General features: G+C 33.2%; 3 protein-coding genes across 10 annotated transcripts; 1 reads left to right on the top strand and 2 right to left on the bottom strand.

Annotated features, from left to right (window-relative positions):
* Positions 1-245: 245 nt before the first annotated feature.
* On the bottom strand, positions 246-2723 carry LOC116347528. The gene is made up of 2 exons (XM_031778135.1): positions 2494-2723; positions 246-2253 (listed from the first exon to the last, which is right to left on the bottom strand). Exon 2 carries the CDS (start codon positions 2227-2229, stop codon positions 772-774), a length of 1458 nt encoding a protein of 485 aa, XP_031633995.1. The 5' UTR covers positions 2230-2253; positions 2494-2723; the 3' UTR covers positions 246-771.
* Positions 2724-2835: 112 nt separating this feature from the next.
* On the bottom strand, positions 2836-21434 carry LOC116347527 (protein retinal degeneration B). 8 transcript variants are annotated; one of them, XM_031778130.1, is made up of 26 exons: positions 21104-21434; positions 10844-11223; positions 10618-10762; positions 10416-10551; positions 10198-10331; positions 9779-10117; positions 9431-9714; positions 9112-9138; positions 8804-8879; positions 8673-8690; positions 8377-8527; positions 8038-8316; positions 7306-7970; positions 6837-7240; positions 6665-6773; positions 6532-6600; positions 6321-6471; positions 6173-6237; positions 5909-6114; positions 5112-5207; positions 4976-5041; positions 4819-4883; positions 4703-4741; positions 4269-4343; positions 3766-4172; positions 2836-3673 (listed from the first exon to the last, which is right to left on the bottom strand). In XM_031778130.1, the coding sequence occupies exons 2-24, from the start codon at positions 10919-10921 to the stop codon at positions 4316-4318; spliced, it is 3630 nt and encodes a 1209-aa protein (XP_031633990.1). In that variant the 5' UTR covers positions 10922-11223; positions 21104-21434; the 3' UTR covers positions 2836-3673; positions 3766-4172; positions 4269-4315. The 8 variants fall into 8 exon arrangements, with proteins under 8 accessions (XP_031633990.1, XP_031633986.1, XP_031633987.1 ...); XM_031778126.1 differs by lacking the exon at positions 4269-4343; XM_031778127.1 differs by lacking the exons at positions 4269-4343; positions 21104-21434 and adding an exon at positions 14759-14956.
* Positions 17942-19300, top strand: LOC116347529. Its single transcript, XM_031778136.1, has 3 exons — positions 17942-18295; positions 18545-18981; positions 19074-19300. Exons 1-3 carry the CDS (start codon positions 17971-17973, stop codon positions 19227-19229), a joined length of 918 nt encoding a protein of 305 aa, XP_031633996.1. The 5' UTR covers positions 17942-17970; the 3' UTR covers positions 19230-19300.
* Positions 21435-21890: the final 456 nt, after the last annotated feature.

The following is a 21890-nucleotide window of genomic DNA, read 5'->3' as shown; positions in this document are numbered from 1 at the left end:
TAAAAAAATGAATTTGCATAAATGCCTACAAGCATCATTTTACGATGTGAAGTTGGTCATTCCAATGTGCAACAATATTCATAAAAGTAAGGCACATAGTACATAGGCACTCATGATGTTTGGAGAATATGAGTAGTCAATTATCCTTTATTAAAAATCTTTTCAATTATCCTTACCGAACTGCAAATATTTTCTACAAAACTGAAATATGAACTTTCAAATTAAAAACAATTTATTTTGACGCTTCGAATTGTATGATATTGTTTATTGAATTTAACATTAGGTATGTCCATGTTTTTGGTAAGAGTATTAGTTTTAGAATAAATTTGTTGGAAGGTTATTGTTTTCATATTTTTGTCTCCTCTTAAATGACAAAAGAAGTAGATCAAGTCCGGCTTAAACTGAAAATAGGTCATTGAAAACTTGAAATCACACGCATACAATACAACACTGTAAATAGAATATATTCGAACATGTAAATCGTACTTTGAACAGATATTAATATTGTTAGATGTTGAAACGGAGCGACAACAATAAAAGTAATTGCTGCCTGAGCTGGCCAAATATAATGTCGGATTTTAACACGTATTTCGAAGCAAGTTTTTAAAGACAGTTGACAATTATACAAATGCAACTTAAATGGTATGATTTTTGGTGAATCAAATCAAGTATGAAAAAAATCTAAAAAAAATTCGTCACTGATGAAACTTATTTCAATTAAAGTTAGAATATAAATCAATTAGACGAGTTGCAAAAAAGTGTGAAATTAAATCAATTAATTTTTCGTTGTATTTTCATTTTGGGATCAGTGGACAAAGAATTGAAATTTACGTGCCAACCAAGTTTTGTGCATTCCCATTGAAACATTTTCCGTATTGCATTCGAAAATGCGTATCGTTGAATCTTCAACGAAAGTACCATGGTGCTGCATTGTTTAATAAGGCGAAGGAGTCCATGTGCAGTCAAGCGACTTCCATCAAGGGTAATTTTGACGAGATTCGGTAAAAGATTGACGATCCCAATGACATCAGCTTCCGATGGATACCAATCGTGTGCTCCAGATGAAACGAATGAAATCGCTCGGATTGTCTTATGACGTGCCAAAAATGCGGTACATTCGCTATCAAATTCACCAGTTATGCAAAATTTTGAAAGATTCTCAAATGAAAGTGCAGCTAGATTGGCTGCCAATTTTCCTGAGATGTGACAATGATTTGCCAGCGTCAATTTGCGAACACTATTAAAATGGATGTCACCGTGACTGAAAAATTCAGTGTATCGCAAATGCCATAATTGCAAATTTTTAAGGTCGTTTAATTTCTGTGCGACATAGTGCAATAACTTTGCGTCATAAGCACTTTCATTCCAGTAGCACAATTTCAAGCTTTCAATGTGTGGGTTTCGATCGATCATGGCCATTATATTTTGAATGTTGAATGAGATGTTTGCGTAGCTATTCAAACTCAATGGCACGTTCAAATTGAAACATTTCAGTTTTGGAAATTCCATTTCGATGCTGTGGCGCACGTCCATTACATTACAGTCGATCAAATCAAAACGATACATTATCGGAAATAAAAACGTAAAGTCAGACGCTTTCCTTCCCAGTGCGCAATTTTCAAACGATACCCTTGTGACATTTTCAAACGGTTCGGCTCCGTTCATCATTTGTTGGCCGCAATTTTTGAATTTTATTTCATTTAGCGTCTTGCCGCAACATTTCGTAATCATTTGCTCAATCTTAGTGTCGTTTTCAAATCGGGTCAAATTAGCTGCAATCGGGAACATATTAAGGATTATGATTTTTTCAATCTTCTCACCGACCACATTTAGAAATGCGTTCAGATCATGACCGATGCCAAAACGATAGTTATCGTGTACCGCATTGCTGGTGACCGCATAGCGGGGGAATTGCTCGGAATCAATCAATACGGCATGTTTATGGAACTTTGTCTGGAAAAAGTCACACACAATTGATTGTAGATGTTTACACGAGCTGCCGACTTTTACGAGATCGTCCAAATGAAATCCGTCCAAAATGCGTTCGAAACAATCGTAATTCACACGTTCAATTGCGGTTGATGATTTCATTTCAATTTTCGCCGTATTTGGATTGATCGAATCAAGGGGGTGCCGTTTTCGTTTTGATGACGTCATTGATTTTGAATCGGATTGAATACATTCGCCGAATATATTTTCTTTGTTTTCACTTGGACATAACCTATGCATTTTGGCGACGACAATTTAAAACCACTGAAAAAAAAATGACAAAAATGTCAATATTAGCCACATGCTATCGAATTTATTGGCAAAAAATTGTCGTGAGTTGATGCTCATGGTGAAACATCAGTGTAGAGCACATGTATTGCACACGTTCACATTGAAACACATTGTAAATATTTTGAAATTTATATCGTTCTACCGACGGAAGTCTGTCGTCTCGTATCGACAAGTGTGGTTCACTAAAAAATTGGCAATAAGTGCAAAAATTACCTGAATAAAGTCCAATATTCTCTAGTGAGGGTCCGATTTGAGTTGTAATTTTTTCACAGCTTCAGCTTTCACACGATGCCTGCATTGATTTGTAATTTGAGAACAAGTGTCAAGCACTAATGCTAATGCAAACGGTTTGAATATCGGCCACAAGAGTGCATACATAATGCACATTCTCATCAATTTTAAATTCCAGTTTCAGTTACAGTAATTCAATCGCTATGGGAATTCCCTGACGATTTAACCATGATAATCCCTCTTTTTCCGATTAAACATTAACACGATTTTTTGTTCATTTTTTTGCTCTTTTATTTGTAAACATAAGTATTGGAAAATTCCGTTTTTTTCAACAACAAAACTGTCAATTTGAGTCAATTTATTTGTGAGTGTGAGTATTTCACATGTGCAATATAATATCGGTCCAATTTGCTATGTTGAATATGTAAATGTATTGAGAACCAAATGTAAAAAGAAATCATGGAGAGTGATGATATGAGCGCTATACATGTGTATGAAATAAAAACAAATATTTCATGTACTTTTGGCTTTTATTTTTCCTTTACCTGATCGAATCATTTTCAGCAAGGATAATAATAATAATAATTTTCTTTCTTTTATATGCTTTTTTTTTAAACTAACAACAACAGCTATATATTTGTTTTAACCACATTCAATTTAAATTTACTCGATTTAATGTAATTATATTTGAGTTTTTGTCTTAATTTTCAATATATAATGTTATTCTGCCTGTGGAGCAGACATAAGTGATCAATTAACCTGAACAAAACAGCCAATTTAGACATTCTATGTATCATATATTCAATTCTTTCTTTCTTTCATTATCAGATGATCGTTTTTCATTTCTTTTCTTTAATTTATGAAAATATTTTCATTGCTAAACACGTATTAACATTTCTTTGGGTTTCAAAAATTGTGTAACTAATTTTCATCAACACATGCCTCAAATTGATAGATCGAATTAAAGCCATTTGTTCGTCGTCTCACATTTGTTTCAGAACTTCAATGGATAAATTGTGTTTGAATTTTGACAATTTTTAATATTTTTTTTTTATTTGTCACACGCATTTAGAAAGCTTTTTTTGTCGATAGATTTTACAATAAATTTGTTTTTAGTAACACACAAAACACATGAAAAAGAACAGTCTTCTGAGCCAGGTACCTTTAGGAAGAAAAGAAAGAAAAATGGTATTTTTTTTTTTATAAAATCAAAAGAAATTGGATTGACTCCCTCAAACATTCCAAATTGCTCACCATGTGACAAAGTGTCGGGAAAATGATAAATTGTTGTTCAATCCTATTTAATTGTAGTGAATGGAGAATGTTGTAAAATGCAGGGAAGCGATCGTTGATAGAGAACGGTAAAACGTAGAGGTTATTTGCATTGAATGCAATTTGCTGCCAAGTATGAACTCTCACAGCCACACAAAAAAATTAAATTGCGATTTGTGATGAACTGCGAAGCTACATCAATCTAAACATGAAATGCGTTGATTTTTTCTTTTGATTTTGTTAGTCTCCTTGCTTGATTGCGATGGGCCAATTAAGTACATCGATTCACAACATCGATTTTATTCTGTCATATATTTTAACTTAAAAATGTTTTGCGTTTCATGTGACCGCTACGTGCTGGTGACGACATCGACATTCCACTCTCGTTGCTAAAGCGATAACGAAATAATATAACAAAAAGAACAATCATTAGTATTTTGTTGATGTCAAAACAACATCATCTATATAAGATATGTTTTTTTTACATTTTCTTATTGTGCAAATCTTTTGCGCTGATATTGTCGGTGTGTATCTATTTTACAACATCTTGATCATGCAACCTATTCGAATATTTTACAGTTCATTTTTATTTGGACAATAGAAGACCACGTTGTTGCGTTATAACAATGATACGTGTTTGTGTATTTTTTTGGGGGTAGAAAAAAAGAAAAAAACAGACAAAAATATGGAACATTATCAATAGGTTCAACAACAAGTATTTTGATAATTTTCGGACAATACAACATTAAATGCAAATTTACATTCAGTTTACGCCATTTAATCTATTCGGTACGAATAACAAAGCAAATATAACGGAGAACGAAATTGAATTGATCAAACAAAAGATACATATAGCCACAAATAAAAGAAAAACCGAATAAAAAAAATGAAAAATAAAAGACATAAATGAATTGTTTACCTTCGTCTCCGCAGTGATGTTTGGCCAGGTAAATTAAAGCTAAAGAACATTAATTAACAATATTATTATTTCAATTTCAATTAAATGAATATTTTAATAAAAAATGAGATTCATACCAGCCTTTCGGAATGAACATCCGTTGATTTCCTTGAGCCGCTCTTGAACCACCATGTTGCATTAACTTTGAAGTTTTATTTAAAATGATTTTTTTTAAATTAAAATTATGAATTCTGTTTCAATTTTTTAAAAATAATTTTTGAATACAATATTTACCACATTCAAATGCGCAGCATATCCTTCACTGAGCCATGTAGCGCTCGCTTGATACTTTTTACTGATCTATGTTTTGAAAACGAAAAAATAATATTCGTTTGTGTTTTTTTAATGAATCGAAAATTAATTACACTACCTTTCCAACAATATAGATTTGTTTTGGCTTCAATCCAATGTGTGAGTAAATGACAATGTCTTTACTCGATCCATACGCTGCATGAATGATGACGCCCTGATTTTGAATTAAATTATTATTATTATTTTTGGAGAATTCAATTTATATCAATCTTATTCATTGCCCAGCATTATTACAAATTAATTTTATGTAGAAATTTAATTTGATTTGATTAGATATTGCACATATATTTTAATTGTTCTTTTTTTACGTGACGTCCAATGTTCAAAGTGATATTTTCTATCTTCAATTGAATTAGGATAATCGGACCTTTGGTTTCATAAAAACGTAATATCTCTATACAACGGTTGAGATATTTTGAATGAAATCAAAACGAAACATTAGGAAACGAATAGTTAAGAGTGTCGGTAAAAATTTAATGACTGCCGTAGGTAGAATAATTGTAAATTACAATTTGTAATCATAATAATATTATGCCGAATTACAAAATAGAAATTTATTGATCCGTTTTACTGTTCATGCATTTTACGAGATGAACATATTGTGCACTCTGAATTGTATACTAGGTTTGTATGGGAGTCTCCTATTTTTATCAAATATAATCGTAATTATCGCATTTGACATAAATTTCAAGTATTATTCATTCAGCAAGCAATCTCAATTGAAAATATTGTATACATACATACATACACGAAAAACAAGGAAAAGAAGTGTTAACTTGATCATCAAATCTCTTACACTCTCTAAGCATACACACCGTACATATCTATGCGTCTGCATCTGATCTGTTTGTTTACCTGATTTTGAATTAAATTATTCAAATAAGCGGTTTTATGACCGAGCGGATCAGATAATGATAAACCATCGGCAAATGACACCAAACCGTGCGGGAAATTATGTTGACTCAACCATGAGAGTACACGCTGTTGCTGCATATCCGGGCGACCCGTTACATAAATCAATAAATATCCTAACTCCTGCCAAAATCGGCATACGTCTACGGCTGTTGAAAGTCAAAAGTGTTAAAAATTTTAGATGAACAATGCATTTTGTAGACTCACCTCCGGCTCGAACTTTTGGATCGCGTCCAGTTACTGACATCGATGCCGTGAAAGAGCCATCAATACTGCCAATGAAAAGGTCAATTTATGCATTAAAAACAATTTTCAACAACAATAGAGTCAATTTTAGAGATTCGAAGTTAATTACCTAAACACAACACATTCAGTGCATGGTGGAATCACAGCCAAATAAAAATCAACCGATGTGTGATCACCTCTGACGACCATTTTCACTGGATAAATGCCGATGTCAAGTGATTTGTCACTGGGCAGCGTATACACTATTCGGCCCGTTTTATCTGCAATAATTCAAGGTGTGAAATTGAACTAAATTATTTAGGATAAGATTGAAATTTTACCTGTAACTTCTGTTGCAAGTATACTCCATTCTGATGGTTCTTTCATCAAATAAATATCAACACGTTCACCTATAAATGGAATTTTTTTTTTGAAAATGCTGCTTCATCTTTCGTTTGACCGAAGAACACATACCAGCAAGCGTAATCATGTCCAGAGGTCCATACATGAATCGAGCTTGTAATTTTTGGTTTGATTGACCTTCACGTATAATAACATCGTTGGCTCGATGATTAGCAGTAACCTATGTAACGAAAACGAAACGATGCTTAATACATTTTACTTTTGGTTAGTGAGTATTTCTCACATTTTTCAATTTAACACTTGTTCGCTTCTTTTGCCATTTCTCGCGCGGTTGACTCGGACGGAATGTTGATTGATGATCTTTTTCATCGTGGCCAATTAGCATTGAGGCATCAAATCGGCCCAATTGTCGTAAGATGAATGCAATCACATCGGAACTCTCCCAATACGATGCATGAAATAGATGTGGCAACGCATGAGCTGGAAAATTGCTTAATCCTTCTGGACAATATAAAGCGTAATCAAGCCGTTTACTACCCCACCATCGTTGCTGGAGTGTAGTTATTGTAGTTAACGGAATGTTATCAATTGATCCTGATACAGTACTCTGAAGGGACGCATCTGACATACGCCTTTGGTGACCATCATTCGTTGAAAACATTTGAGGATGCGACTGAATCAATTCCACTGTTTCAAATGGAAGTATAATGTTAAAGAAGATTTTAAACATTTTTTTTAGAATTTTAACTTACACAAATGATATGGTTGACCATTTCCGAGTGGATATTTAGCGTATCTAGGTATATTGACTGGTGGAAGTAAAGAAAATCTTGCGGAAATAAGTGGTTCCAATCTTGATGCTATGGGATCGGTTGGATGAAATAAATTATAGACTTGTTGACAGTGCGGTTTTTGATTGGCAGCCCGACTATCAGTCAAACGCCGTCCAGCCAATACAATCGCCAACGGCGAGCCAAACATAAAGAAATCGCCAACTTCAAATTCAAATCGTGGCAATCGCGAATCACTGGTGGACGATGAACGTCTTCGTGGCGATGGTGCAGTCAATAATTTTCTTGCATCCAGTTCCGGATCACTTAACAGACCATGGTAGACATCTTCATCCAAATTTGATACTTCGCTACCGTGTCGCGTTGTACGACATAGTGCATCGTGTGCAAGAATTGCACCCATGGAATCACCGATTATTGCTACCTGACCATTAAATCCTTTTCCTTCTTCCGATTTAAGAAATTCATTATAAACAATGTTTGCACTGGTAACCGCTTTATTTATGGCATCTTGAAAATCCGGTGAACATGTGGTTAGAATTGGTATAGCGCCGATTGGTACGTCAGTCAAATTTGGAAGCTCAGACATGGCCGTAGGCGATACGTCAAAGGAAAATGGACTTAAACTGTAAAAAATGGCCGAAGATTTCCAATTAAATAAAATGATGCGGGATTATCAAAGTGTTTAATTACCTTGATAAAATGCCTAATGCATCACTGCATACTGATGGGCAACCCACCAACTTAATAATCAAATGCCCCACTAAAGATGGATAGTGTTGACGCATTACCGACTCGAAAGCTCCGCGAAATGTGGTCACATCTGATTTCTTTGCCGCACGATCGGTATTCGCATCTAAACAACTGCCAGCGTGGAATATCAGTGCTAGAACACTTGTGGGACAGGAGGTTCCGGGAGATCCGGGTGGAGAACGATCTATACTTGACGAATTTCCTAATGTTGGACGACGGCTATTTCGAAAGGTAATCATTCGTTAATAATTAGTAATTAAGAGTTTATCTATCAATTACCGTTCGGATGCAACCCTTTGCAGGTACGTGTGACTGAAAATGCTGTCAACAGCTGATTTTTTTTGTGCTGCTGCTGGCGGTGGACTGTCATCTTCCTCTGGCAATAATTCCAATGAACTCCATTTGGCCAACGATATCGATTCACTCATATCTGAAATGAAGGTGAATTCAGTGTTTTTTTCCACTGTGCTGATGCGTTCAAATATTATGAAACATATTTGTTTGGATAAAAAGCTTTGGGTATGGCACAAGCAATACGATGGTAAACGTATATTGTTATTGTTACATAATCATACCATGATTGGACAGTGCGACTTTTTTGCCTTTTAATTAATTGTTCATTTTTTTGTTTGTTTATTTACAAATCAAATTCAGAAATATCGATATCATTCAGTTTGTTTAAATACATAAATACCGTTGAACTTACCGATACAGTCATAAAATTCTTCATCCGAACCAGACTTGGAGTCGATCTCCAATTTTTCCATTCGCCAATTCGCCACCTGTATGACGTGAAAAGTGAAAATTATCGGTATTAAAATCGAGTTGTCTCAACGAATCACACTGGGATGGACAAACATATATATTAGGAACTGTCTACACTCTACGTTAAAATTATCTACACAAACAAACCGACCGGAATACAAATAAAGACATTCAATACCATAAAAGAGTAAAATTCGGGGCCAATTTAATGTTTGAATGTATACATTCATGAACGAAATAAAAACTTACATTTTTTACATTTGTTTGATTTGCAGGCTGGTTTGATGATAAATAGAGAGAAAAGAAAGACAAAAACGCAAATAGACCAAAAATCATCACAAACCATAGGATAAACTAAATCTATAAACTATAGTTAATACGTATACGTATTGAACAAAGACTTTTTTAAAACAAGCAGAAATCAGAATTAGTGACTTTCAAAATGTCATTTTTGTTATGGATTTTTTTTTTTTTCATTTGAAAGACAAAACAATTAGAAAAGCCATCGCAGAGTTTAGTAGCATAAAAATGATTCAAGGCGCATCAACAATTTAATGAAAATCATTACCTGTAAATCGAAACTTTGAGTCGATCCAGCTGGTGAATGCAGACCATGTTTTGATCCGTACTTTGAATGCTGAGATAGTTGGCCACTTGACGATCGTTCGTTGCGTGTTTTTGAACGAGTTGGAGCGACGTCATCTTCACCTTCCGAACTATCTATGCTTGGCGGATGCTCCTTGAGTTGTGGCGGTTCTGGCAATTTCTTGGGAAACATTGGAGTATCTTCCGTTTTTTCAATCGATTGGAACTGCGATGAATGTTTACTAGTGCTCAAATCAGTTGCATTTCCTTTGAAAATAAAAAATCATTCTCGATTATTACTTCTACAAATTGAAAAAAAGGTTCCATTTACCATCTTCATCTTCGTCTTCGCCGTTTAATACCATTTTTCTTTGCAAGATTAATTGCGTCTCTCGTTCAAATTCTCGAATATCTTCCATATTCAAGCCATGCCATTCATCTTGCCAAGCCCAGGCTTGAATATGAGCACTGACCATCATTTTTCGCATTAAATTATCGTGAATGAACTTCTCTAGTTTTGTTTGCATTCCCCAGTAACGAAACTCAACTCTACACAATTTATATGCACACATCAATGCCATGTTTCTCGATGTTGGTTGCGATTTTCCTTTCACTTCATTCCAATAATCTTCCAGCCAATTCTCGCTTAACGGTCCACGCTCTGTTTTACCTATTTTCATCGAAAAAATTAATTTCAATCATATATAAGAGCAAGTTACAAGTGTCAAGAGGTCACAAAAATATCATTACTTGAAATATATAGCTTTGGATCCTCGCTCTCAACGTAATCATTCGGATAAAGTTGCTCTTTTACAATATCAATCAAGTCAACTATTCTATTTCTCAAATCACTGCCATCCAATTCGAATACATTCTCTTGGTATCTATAACAAAGATTCGACCGAAAAATATTGAGACATCAATAATTGTCACGAAAGATCGTGAATTTGATGTTATTTTCAAATTACCCATTATCTGGAAAATAATACGTTTCTATTTCTGAGGAGAATTTTTCAACAAATGGACACGTGTAACGGGTTTTTGTAAATGGATAAGCGTTCCATGCTTCTTCTTGTACAGTCAATGCACTTTTTGGCAAAATTCCTAATGGTCATAATAATGTGAACATATTTGAATAAATTACATTCATTTAGCAACCCAATTGTTTACCTTTTATCCAACCGGGGAGATGTGAACCAATATGGAAGATTTTCCGCGTATATTGCCCCCTACCACCCGGCCCATTTTCGTACGGTTCGTTAATTAAAATTTCAACACCACTTCCAGCACCTTTACTTTCGTCGCGACTTTTTTTCTGCCAAATAAAAAAATTTATAATAGATTTGAATCGTTCTTTTTGCATTGGAATCGATTGGCAGCGAGAACAAAAACTTACTGCTATCATATACAGCTGAGCAATCTGATACTCCTCCACTGTCAATGGCAATGGAATTCTGTACTCTTTAATTAACATCTTCGAAAGTGTTTTGAGGTCAGCCTTTTGGAAGCGCTCAGCACTCAATTGATGACTACTTGTTTACGTCTTCACAAAGGAAAACTAAATCGAAGCGACTCTTTTATTACATGAAATAATGAAGTGATTGAAATTGCACATCACATCAACACATAAATAACCAAGTAAAATGCTAGAATTTATTTAGTACGATTTTTCTATTTCATTTCGATGTGATTATCATTATGATTTATTTGAGATTTGTTTCCCATATGCGCTCGGAATTAATTAAATTTGAACAAATGTTTGTTCTATTCAAAAATCTGTCGGAAAAAAGAAAAAAAATTGTTTAAATTTGAATATCTGTATTTTGAGCAAAGTTATTTGACTTTGAAATCTATATGAGGTTCAAACCCATTGATTTTCTTATTTTTATTTACAAACGAACTTCACAAAAATGTGAAAAAGAAATATATTTTCTTTATTTAGAGCAATCTCCCTAGGGGGTATATTAAAAGAGAAAACTAGAAGTTATTGTTTCGCACACTAGAGTCACATAAATTGTATAACTTATATACGTTTCACTAAGAATATTGAAAATACTAGCGCAAAAAAATCCGTCTCTACCTTCCTAGTACTCGCCATATTTTTGCATGAAAATTCAATCTATCTCAGAAAGCAAGCATTCTTTCTTCAGTGAATTTTATATTTCCATCAATTTATCTGAACATTTAAGATATTTATTTGAAAATTTGTTCGAGCATTACTGCCAACAAATTGTTTATGATAATTTTATTGTCTATACGATGTAAACATAAAACTGTTTGTATAAAAATAGAAATTAGCCGAAGTGAAAAACTCTAGGATGCATTCAATTATATTAAAACAACATTTTTTTATGTTTCATCTATCTAAAAGTTCAGTAATAGTGTGTTTGTTGTTCTAATTTTCCCATGGTGAGAATAATATAAAACATTGTTATCAATTCGCCTGGTTGGTGTACTCGAAAGAGGAAAAAGAAACCACTTAAATTCATTTTCTGCAAACGAAAAAAGGAACGAAGAAGAGAATAAAGTGATAATGAAAAAAAAACTAGAACAATGAATATGGTGAAAGGAAGAACAAAGTCGTCCTCAAATCATATAGCTTGCGGCACGGTTATGTACATTATATGATCCATTTTTTACGATACGATTTCATTTTTACATCACTTACTTATTAGACAAATGAGAATAAAAACTATATAACTCTTATGTCAGCTCTGCCAATGTAGTACGTCATAAATATTTACACTGTTTAGCAAGCAGTGCTTACCTTCATTAACGTAATGGATTATACGCTTAGATTAACAGCACGTTTGTTGTTTGTTTTACTCAAAATATTTGTAGACATTTTTCATAATACTTTTTTTCGATAGTGCTGGTCGAATGCAAACGATTTGATAAAATGAATTTCATTTAACGAAAAACGAACTGCTTGTTTCCACGTATGTTTTAGTTGATTGAAGCGAAGAAATTGTGGATTCTTGTAGATAAATGTGAACATTAATAAGTTCCCAAATGAACGATAAGTGGTTTTCTTAATCATATAGTGTGTCAGCATAAATTTGTATGCACTGCAATGTTTTGTAGTGGTAACAAACAAAATAATATTTTCCAGTTGGAAATAAATTTCGTGCTAAGGCAAACACACACTCACACATACACACACACACCCCTAACCGAGCACAAACGGTTAATCATCATAATATATTTCATTAAATACCATTAGATGTGTATAGTGTATGAGATACACATTCATTATTTACGCTGTCTCACACAGAGCGCTCACATGCCGTTTAAACATATTCAGCAATAGTTATTGTTATATAAGACGCAATCAATTTCAAATTGACCCAAGCCTTAAATCAAAACATTCTAACACGCATACATACAAACAATTTGAGAATATAAACACCTTAACGTGCGTTTGTGAATTCCATCCATCCATCCATTCCCGGAGCTTTTGTATTCACATCGAACGCTTCTCCGTTCACTATCGTAAACGAATACATGCACGCCTAGCTAGAAGCATCATTGAAGCGGCATTGGAAAAAAAGCTCGTACCGCTGCAAACGATGACGTCAATGATAAGCACTCTTCGCTTTCATAACAATCCACATCATTGAGCAGGTTGTGCAGCGAGCACGATTCTCCTTTTTTATGCGAACGTACTGGGCTCTCGCTTTCGCTCTGTACATAGCACATATATATATATATACGTTGTACGGTGCACAGTGTAATAGAGCGCATTATTTACAGTATGCTTTTATGCCGATTTGGCACAAAATCGAATTGAGACGTAAGATAATGGTAGAACAATAAATGTATGGCTTCAAAGTTCGAATTGAGAAAGTCAGAGCAACAAAATCAAATTGAATTCCACTCAACCATGCATATTGTAATATGGATTTTTATGTACTTGCTTCGTGTCGTTTACAGTGAACATGGTTTCGTTATTGTTTTTCATTGTTTTTCTTTTCTCTTTCTCTTTCTCTCTCTCTCTCTCTCTCTCTCTCTCTCTCTTGTTCGGGGTGCATATAAGTTTTTGATGGCACTGGGCGAACACTGTTTTCGAATTTATATCATTATGTGAATGGTAAATAGTATATATGGATTTACACATTTCTTTGTTCTTGCATAGCTTCGTCAAGAGGATGGTTGCCCAGATTGAGGTTTACGACGTCATTGATGATAATCTATTCAAAAGCAATTTTTGTATGTTTTATATGTATAACAAATTTTCGGGTGGATTGCACAAGTTTGAAAGTGATTTTTCTCATTTTGTCAGTGATTTCAAATGACGGTCATTGTGAATTGAAATTATTTGAATGCAATTCTTTTACGTTATAATATGCGTGTTTTTCAGCTCAATTGTAGATAAGCTTTCTACTATGAATGTTCCAGTGTTTCAATTAATTACAACATTCTATTCTTGTGGATTATATTATTATGTGTCACAAAATCATTAATTTGAATCATTCGACATCAAATTTATGGCCAGAATGCTTGAGTTCTACGTTTTTTGTAGCGTTAATAACATTTTAACGGATTTCTTCGGAATTTTATTATGAGATTCACTTTCATCATCTTTTGTGTCCCGTCTCATCTACTATTGAACGCACATTTCTTTTCTATCGCCCGAATCAATAATATTATGGAATTTTATTGGCATCGTTTTTCGAACCAATGAAAATCTAAATAGCCGTTGGGTGACAAACAAAACCGAAAATTCCGACGCATAACCGACATTATTCCATTAACATTGAGCGTATACATCATGAAAATGAATTGCTTATCGATTCCAAATATTTTCATTTCATATTTCAATTCTCAGTGTATAGAAATAAAAAATATTTTTGTGTGTGTGCCAAAGTATAGTTAACGTTCAAAGCGCCAAATGTGAACATTTTGATATATAGTTGAATTTGCGACTTTCATTCACATTGCCTGAAACCATACAAATGAAACACAGCACCAATACACACCATTGAGTGATATGGCCTGGAACCATTTGAAAAGAAGAATAGAATTGTGTGTTTATCTTGCATAACAATGGTGTATTAATTCAAAGGTTAATTTTTGTTAAAATCATCATTAATTTTAAATGACATGTGATTGATTTTAAATATAGAAGAGAATTTCCTCTTTTGATCTTTTTGCTATCTATCAACTTCAATGCAATCACATTTTTCACACTTGAAATGAATTCACACTTTGCATATCAAACACTTAATTTGCATACAGTCACTGTATTTTATTCGTTTCTTACATTTTTACGCATTTTTACAATGAGAAATAAAATTTATTTGCCTCTTACATTTTTGTTGTTGTTGTAAATTCACTGTTTTACGTATATTTGAAAAAAATAAATAAATATTTTTCACTTGTTTCTAAAGAAAAAAAAAACATATATTAAAAAATGAATCGTTTCTTCAGAAACGATGGTCTGATAGCAGGTTGATTGTATTTACTGTGTGATTCTATCAGCCCCCGATGTACGAATGCCAATCCAGAACTGAGATAAAAAGCTCTATCCATCGAACTGTGGACTATCAAACGCACCAACACATAAATACCATCGAGTTATTTTGGTCTGGGAACAACATGTATGTGGATTGTAAGACGGTTCTTTTTCGTTTTTAAACTGAAAAGCGCATGCGCAAAGCATTCGTTTTGTTCGTTTTCGAGAGAGAGAAAAAAATGTTAAAGGTGATGGAAGTGTAATACGAATTTTCTTGTGTTGATTGGATAAGCATCCAGCAGCATCCACATTAAACGGAGCTACCAGAGAGCCGCTTTCATATTATGATAATGTTTTGGGTAACATTCGATGGATATCTTTCAAGTAAAAGCCTTCTGGCAAATTTCTATCCCCAAATAGATAACAATTGGATGAAGTGTGTACTCGACATGTAAAGGTTTATTATACAGAAGTAGAACAATCCAATTTCAGTGGGGGCAACAAAATCATCGAAAGCTACCAATTAATTGTGTATTGTTTTCCAATTTAGTCATGTTTTATGTAATTCTATAGAGATTTTTTTCTTATATCTTCGGATCAAATGACAAAAGGAAAGTGACGCTCTCGGTTCTATTTTTAGTTAAACCACGTCTTTCACTTCGCATATGAATGTTTATTATAATCATCCCATTTCAACGGGCTGATTAGTCAATTGAAACATATCTATTTCCAAATTATACACCGTTTTCTTAATTTATGTTCATTATGCATTGTGGCTGCTCGTCTGGCTGCTCGTTTTAAAAATAAATGAGCTAAATAACATTAATTATAATCACTTAGAATGCTAAACTGGTATTCAATTTCATTGGTGATGTTGAAAAATGACAAAATTCGATTAACCCGATTTGGAACTACATGATTAAGCCATGTTTTGTTCACAAAATGAATATTTAATGTAAACTCCGATTTGAAAGTGTCTAAAATAAAATGGGACACAAATGAATCGCGAAATGGGTCAAAAATAAATTGAAGTTTACATTGATGTATCAATTAAAATTGACTGTTCGCATTGCAGTTCTGTGCATTAATCGATTTATAATCGAACGGTGTCTCAATCTCCATGACAGCCGACATGACTGCCTTTAAAAAACGAGATGGCAATTTTATTTGCAATGAAAATAATATATAAACACATCTTGTACGGTTTCTCTTACGCTCCAATTTTCAAATGATTTGTGACGATTGTCATTTACAATTAAACAAGAAAACATAAACGAAACACAGTATGGGAAAATGATGACGTTATTGTTTGACTATTCACCCACTAAAAATCTTATCCTTGCTATTTGGTCTATATACATGTACAAATATGTGTTATATTGCATGCAATCAACTGCTCATTCGTCCCGATCGTGCATGTGTATGTGTGTGTACCTTTGACGTCATAACATCCTGGCCCAATAACGATTTTCATGGTCTATGGATATGTGTCATTGAATATGTTACATATATAATACAGTGAATGACTTCTTTCTCTCTATTCTATGTACTGTACTATTTTATATCGTGTGATTTAATCAAAATTTCTCCAAAATATTGCCAATAATTGGCACAACAGAGAATATCACAAAGAATATCGCAAATAACGATACATGGAAAAGCCATCCTTCCGTATGCTTTGTATGGATCTATATTGGATTCGAAAATATTCGAAATGTTTTTATGTAGCTCAGTTTTCTGTAGCTTATAATAAAGTCAAATTGAAGGGTTCTATTTTTAGGTTTGAATATATGTATATTTTGAACATGTTCAATCTGTTCGACACGTACATCACAATCACTTCACAAAAATGGGTTACACTTTTCATGCAATCCAACAATGACTCAATCAATCATTTTTCCATTATCTTTAGAGAATGTCACAGACACAACAAATCACGTGAAAGCTTTGTATTGGATTCGTATATGGGAATTCCACTCAAAGACAAAGTCAAAACTTGAAATTATTAACTAACCTGTTGTTGACGTTTCAATAATACATAAAACCAATTCGTGATTTGAATGTTGTTGAACTCGTTGTAATTTCAATTTCTATTCGATTTTTTTTGCCTATTTTTAGAACAAAAAGAACCAAATTTTAACATTCAGTCTTGTTTTTTTTCAAAGAATACAAAAACCAAATTGAACATTTTATATACATGTTAAATCGACTGGAATGATATTATGGTAAATAAATTAAGATGGATATTTATAGAAATACTTGTAGTTTTATTTTAAAATAGATGTCAAACTTGAAGAATTAAAAAACTTTTATGATATGACCATATTATGTGTAATAAACAGTTGTATCCACAATTTTATGTGGTGAGGCATTGAAAACGGACAAAAAAATACATTACAAACGTATTCGTTCTCGTGACAAAACGATTGTCTCGAAATGATAAAATGTGATGGATTTATTAAAACTGAAAAAATGAGAATAAAAGCGAAATTAACTTTGAACATATCAAAGGAAAAAGATAAAACATACATTCAAATTGAAATGAACAAGTGCGTCACTGAAAAAAAAGTAGTCTTAAGAAATGAGTAAAAAAATTTAATTTTTTGTAATAAATTCACTTTGAGGGAGATGAAATTGAAAAAAAAAAAATAAAAAAAAATAATCCAACTTAAAAATCAAAAAATTGGGCTGATCAGTGTAGAAAATCATATTTCTTGTGACCTAAAAGCAGAAATTTCGTTTCAATTTTGTCAATTAGTATATAAACATCACAATGTTTTTTGTTTAAAGTTTCATATCCATTGTCATCGTTTTGATTCTGACTATTGCAAGCACTACGTAATACGTGTTGTTGTAGCTTATCTATACCCCACGACAACAAAAAAAAAACAAGTAAAATTTATAAGATAACTAACTCAAAATATATACATTCTGCCAATTTAATAACGCTACAGAAAACTGAGCAAGAATTGAATGTAAACTGTCACAAGTCAGTATAAGTTCGTATCACAAACGATAAATTAGTGCCTGAAACTTGTTGTGTGATTTTTTTTCATTTTCTTTTAAAAATGAATCAATTTAAAAGTGATTTAACCGAAATGAAGTCATTGATATCGGAAATGAATCGAAAACTTGGCGAAAAATTCGATGCTCATCTGAGTCTAATCGAGCAACAACGAAATCGTTTGGAACGTCAAGAAGATCAGCTTAGTCATCAACGTGTAATTATTGACGAATTAGCGTGGCAAATAAGAGATCTTCGAGACTCTGTGCGAAAGTGTAGCGAACAAATTTCAAATCAAAAGTGTAAAAATTGTAATGATTATGTGGGTATTTATCATGCGAAACTGAAACACATTCCGCAAACGAATAAACAATCGAATCACGTAGCAGGTATAATAATTACGAGCAATCGCATTTAAGCCATAAAATCAAAGACCTAATTGTTTTTTGAATGCCCCATTTTACAACGTCAAAATGGTGTTGCAATTGATGATGATTGATAAATTGAATCAGTTTCATTGTATTAAAATACTTTTTTCAAATGTTTTGATTGTTATTGATTATCCAGCGCGTTCATTTAATGCTTGTGCAATAATGAAATTGATTGGATTTTAACGAATGCTCTAATTTGATTTGCAGAAACATCTGCAATTTATGAATCGATAAACTATGATGAGACCCCCACTGTTGTGAGTCGTTCCAAATTAAATCAGCGCATCAAAACAAATTCACTGCAAAGACAGGATGCAATCAATGGCACCGTACAAAATCGAGATTGCAGACGTGATGTAAGTTCATTCTTGAATAATTTCATTCCGCCACCGCCATCAGAGACGCCACCGCCATCAGAGACGCCACCACAACAAGATGGCACCGACTATGATCTGAATCCGGTACAAATTAGTTCAGAAACGTTTGAACGACTAAATAGTCTATATAATTCGTACGACCTACGACATTCGGTCATTAATGGCAGCGATGATACGGAAGATGTGGTTCATTTGCGAGAATTCAATAATAATCATTCAGCGCGTTCATACCGTGGTAGCAGCAAAGCAATGTGCAGCTATGTATCGGTAATATATATGTCACAATAAATACATATATATAAATGTCACAATATGGTTAGTGTATATATATTAAGCGATTTTCTTCGATCTTTTTTTAGAATGTTGAGGATAGCTATTTACCATGTACAGACGACGAAGATAATGAATCATCACATAAATTTGTTGCAAAATCCGCCAACAGTTTAAGTGACAACGGAGATGTGCAAAGACCGGATAAGAAGAGCTCCAAGGAAAATGACATAGTTTACATCTGATTAAATTCGAAAATCTCAATTAGATACCATTTGGAACAACAACATTAATTATTCAGTAAATAACAGCATGAAGCATACAATACAATGATGATTGGCATTTTTTCCTCTTATTTATCTCTATTTTCAACAGTCATTTGAACTATGTTAAACGACATTACCATAAGCAATTTGAACAAATGGTTTGTCTATTTCGCTTATCAATTCCAATCTCATGTGCCAATATTCCATGTTGGTTTGGGAACAGTTCGCGTTTCGTCATAGATAACAATCAACGCCACGATGGAAAGAAAAACAACAAAACACGATGATAACGCTCTGATTCAATTGATTGGCAAAAGAGAGCACACACACCATACTACTTATTTAATTAGAATGTACTTGCTATAGTCGTCATGGCTTGGGGTGCAACCTTATCGTACATATACATGTTTCAATTTATTTAAGTAATGGGTAAGTATATGGTTATTGTGCACCTCGATGGAATGATAGAAAAGTCATTTTTTCGCCCGTAGGTATCTCATTCCATTTTTTCCACACGGAACAAAAATGATTGGCTGAATTTAATTCGATTATGGCTTCGGTCTCATTTACTCTTTACAAAATGTTTTTTTTTTCTACTTCAAAATTATCACGCGGTGGACAGAAATTGGAAGAACATGCACTCGAAGCGAATTCATTCTTAAACTGTTGTATTTGGAAATGCGATATTTGGACTCGATTAAACCAGACAATATATTGAACTAACTGGTCAGTTGAGCTGACATTACGTTAGCCAGCTAAATGGGCTGAAACAATAGACGTTATTGTTTTAATGATGAATCACTTTTCTTGTTTTACTAGAAGTGATTGTTCATTATAACAATAAATTCTATTGGTTTAGTCCATTTAGCTGGCTAACGTACTGTCAGTTCAAATGAGCAGTTAGTTCAATATATTGTCTGGATTAAACATCGTTCGTTTGGTGGATTTTCATTAAAGAAGCCGCACATATGTTTTTAAATCTGATTTACAAACAGCTTTGTTAACAATTGTAAAGTTTCACTCGTGCTAATGATTGTTTTTTTTTTGTGATGAAGAATTGCTTAAAGAAAATCGTAACGTTGAAAAGTCATCATATAAATATGACATAAAAGCAAAGATTTTAACTGCGTTATGAAAAACAGTAAACGACGAACATCTTTCCATAAAGTTGCGTCCTTGAAACGTACCACAATTTCCCCTTAAAATATATGTACATAATCTTTCATAATAAATGTGAGACTGGACGATGTTATTGTATCACTTCTAGAAAGAAAAATGACGAAAATCACATCTGTAATTCATTTGATGCTACGCTCATTTCCTGCAAAACTATAAATTTATTCTCAACACCCGCAATGTTGTTTACATTAGCATCGATTGAACGGGAATGAAACTGCTAGCACTCATTTTGTTTATACACTGTCAATGTGTTATTACTTGCGTTCTTTTTCGTTTCTTTATTTATCTTTATTATTTTGCTCATCGTTCCAATTGACGGAATTATCTAAATAAACACAATTGAGCGAATCGACAACGAACCAAAGAAAATATACACAAGCAAGAAGATAAATATATACTCATGCGCTCGTAAGATGTTGTTAGCTGCTTGAATAATATTTATTTGTAACTATGGTAATTATATGAGATATGATGAAATATATATGTATATTCTTTTGTTTCGCATAAATGAAGAAATTGAAGTGAAATTCTTGAGAATTGAGCGAGATGCATGACATTTACTGAAATTGTAGAACATTAATTTGTTGACAGTCACCGTGATTTACTATGGCAGCCAGATTTCACTTAATTTTCAAGAAAAAAAAAACACATAAATAAATCAATAAACTTCTTACCAATTCAAGAAGTGTTTCATGAGATATCTGGCATTTCATACATCGATTATTCATTTCACAACAATTATTCATTAATATAATTTGATGCTGTGTATTCTGAGCGTTCACAGAATTTGCCACAATAATTTTTTCTTATTTCGGCAGTGAAAAATTGAATTTGAAACACCACACTAATAACATATGCAAAAAATGGTATTCATTCAAACACTGAAATTGAATTAAAACATGAAAATAACATAACGCACATACACATACACACGAAGACAAATGGAATTTGCAAACACAAAAATTAAGAAAATGAGCCTTCGGTGTAATGAATGGTATTCGAACTGCTGACAGATTACAACTAAACAGTATGGTAATTTGTCCGCCTTGATATTGGCTCAGACAAAAAAAAGTCAATATTGTTCTGCTCAATGTCATGTGTTTTGGGTGAAAACATTCTTATAGCGTCTCTCTCTCTCATTCACACACACTCTCTCTCACTCAATCCTTGTTGGAAAAATGACAGCGAAAGTGACATGCACGCTACGTGACTACGCGTGAATGTGGTGTGTTGAGTTTCCTCTCGCGCTCCATTCAAATTCAACAGAAAAAACTCCTGAAGTTAGACTTGCATAATCCAGCTCTTTATCTTTCTACTTTTCAAATTGGAACGTTTGAATGGATATTACAACAAATATACCGAAAAATTAAGCCAAATAAAGAAAAAAAAATGGTGAACTTTAAAATCCGTGCAAAAATCACTTTGATGCTGTCTATGCATGCCAAATGATGCGATCGCTTG

The sequence above is a fragment of the Contarinia nasturtii genome, unplaced genomic scaffold (assembly GCF_009176525.2).
Source record: "Contarinia nasturtii isolate CC-2019 unplaced genomic scaffold, AAFC_CNas_1.1 Cnas_scaffold_1964, whole genome shotgun sequence".
In the NCBI taxonomy this organism is placed as follows: domain Eukaryota; kingdom Metazoa; phylum Arthropoda; class Insecta; order Diptera; family Cecidomyiidae; genus Contarinia; species Contarinia nasturtii.
Note: the sequence above shows the minus strand (reverse complement) of the source record. Positions and strands in the feature narration are given on the sequence as shown.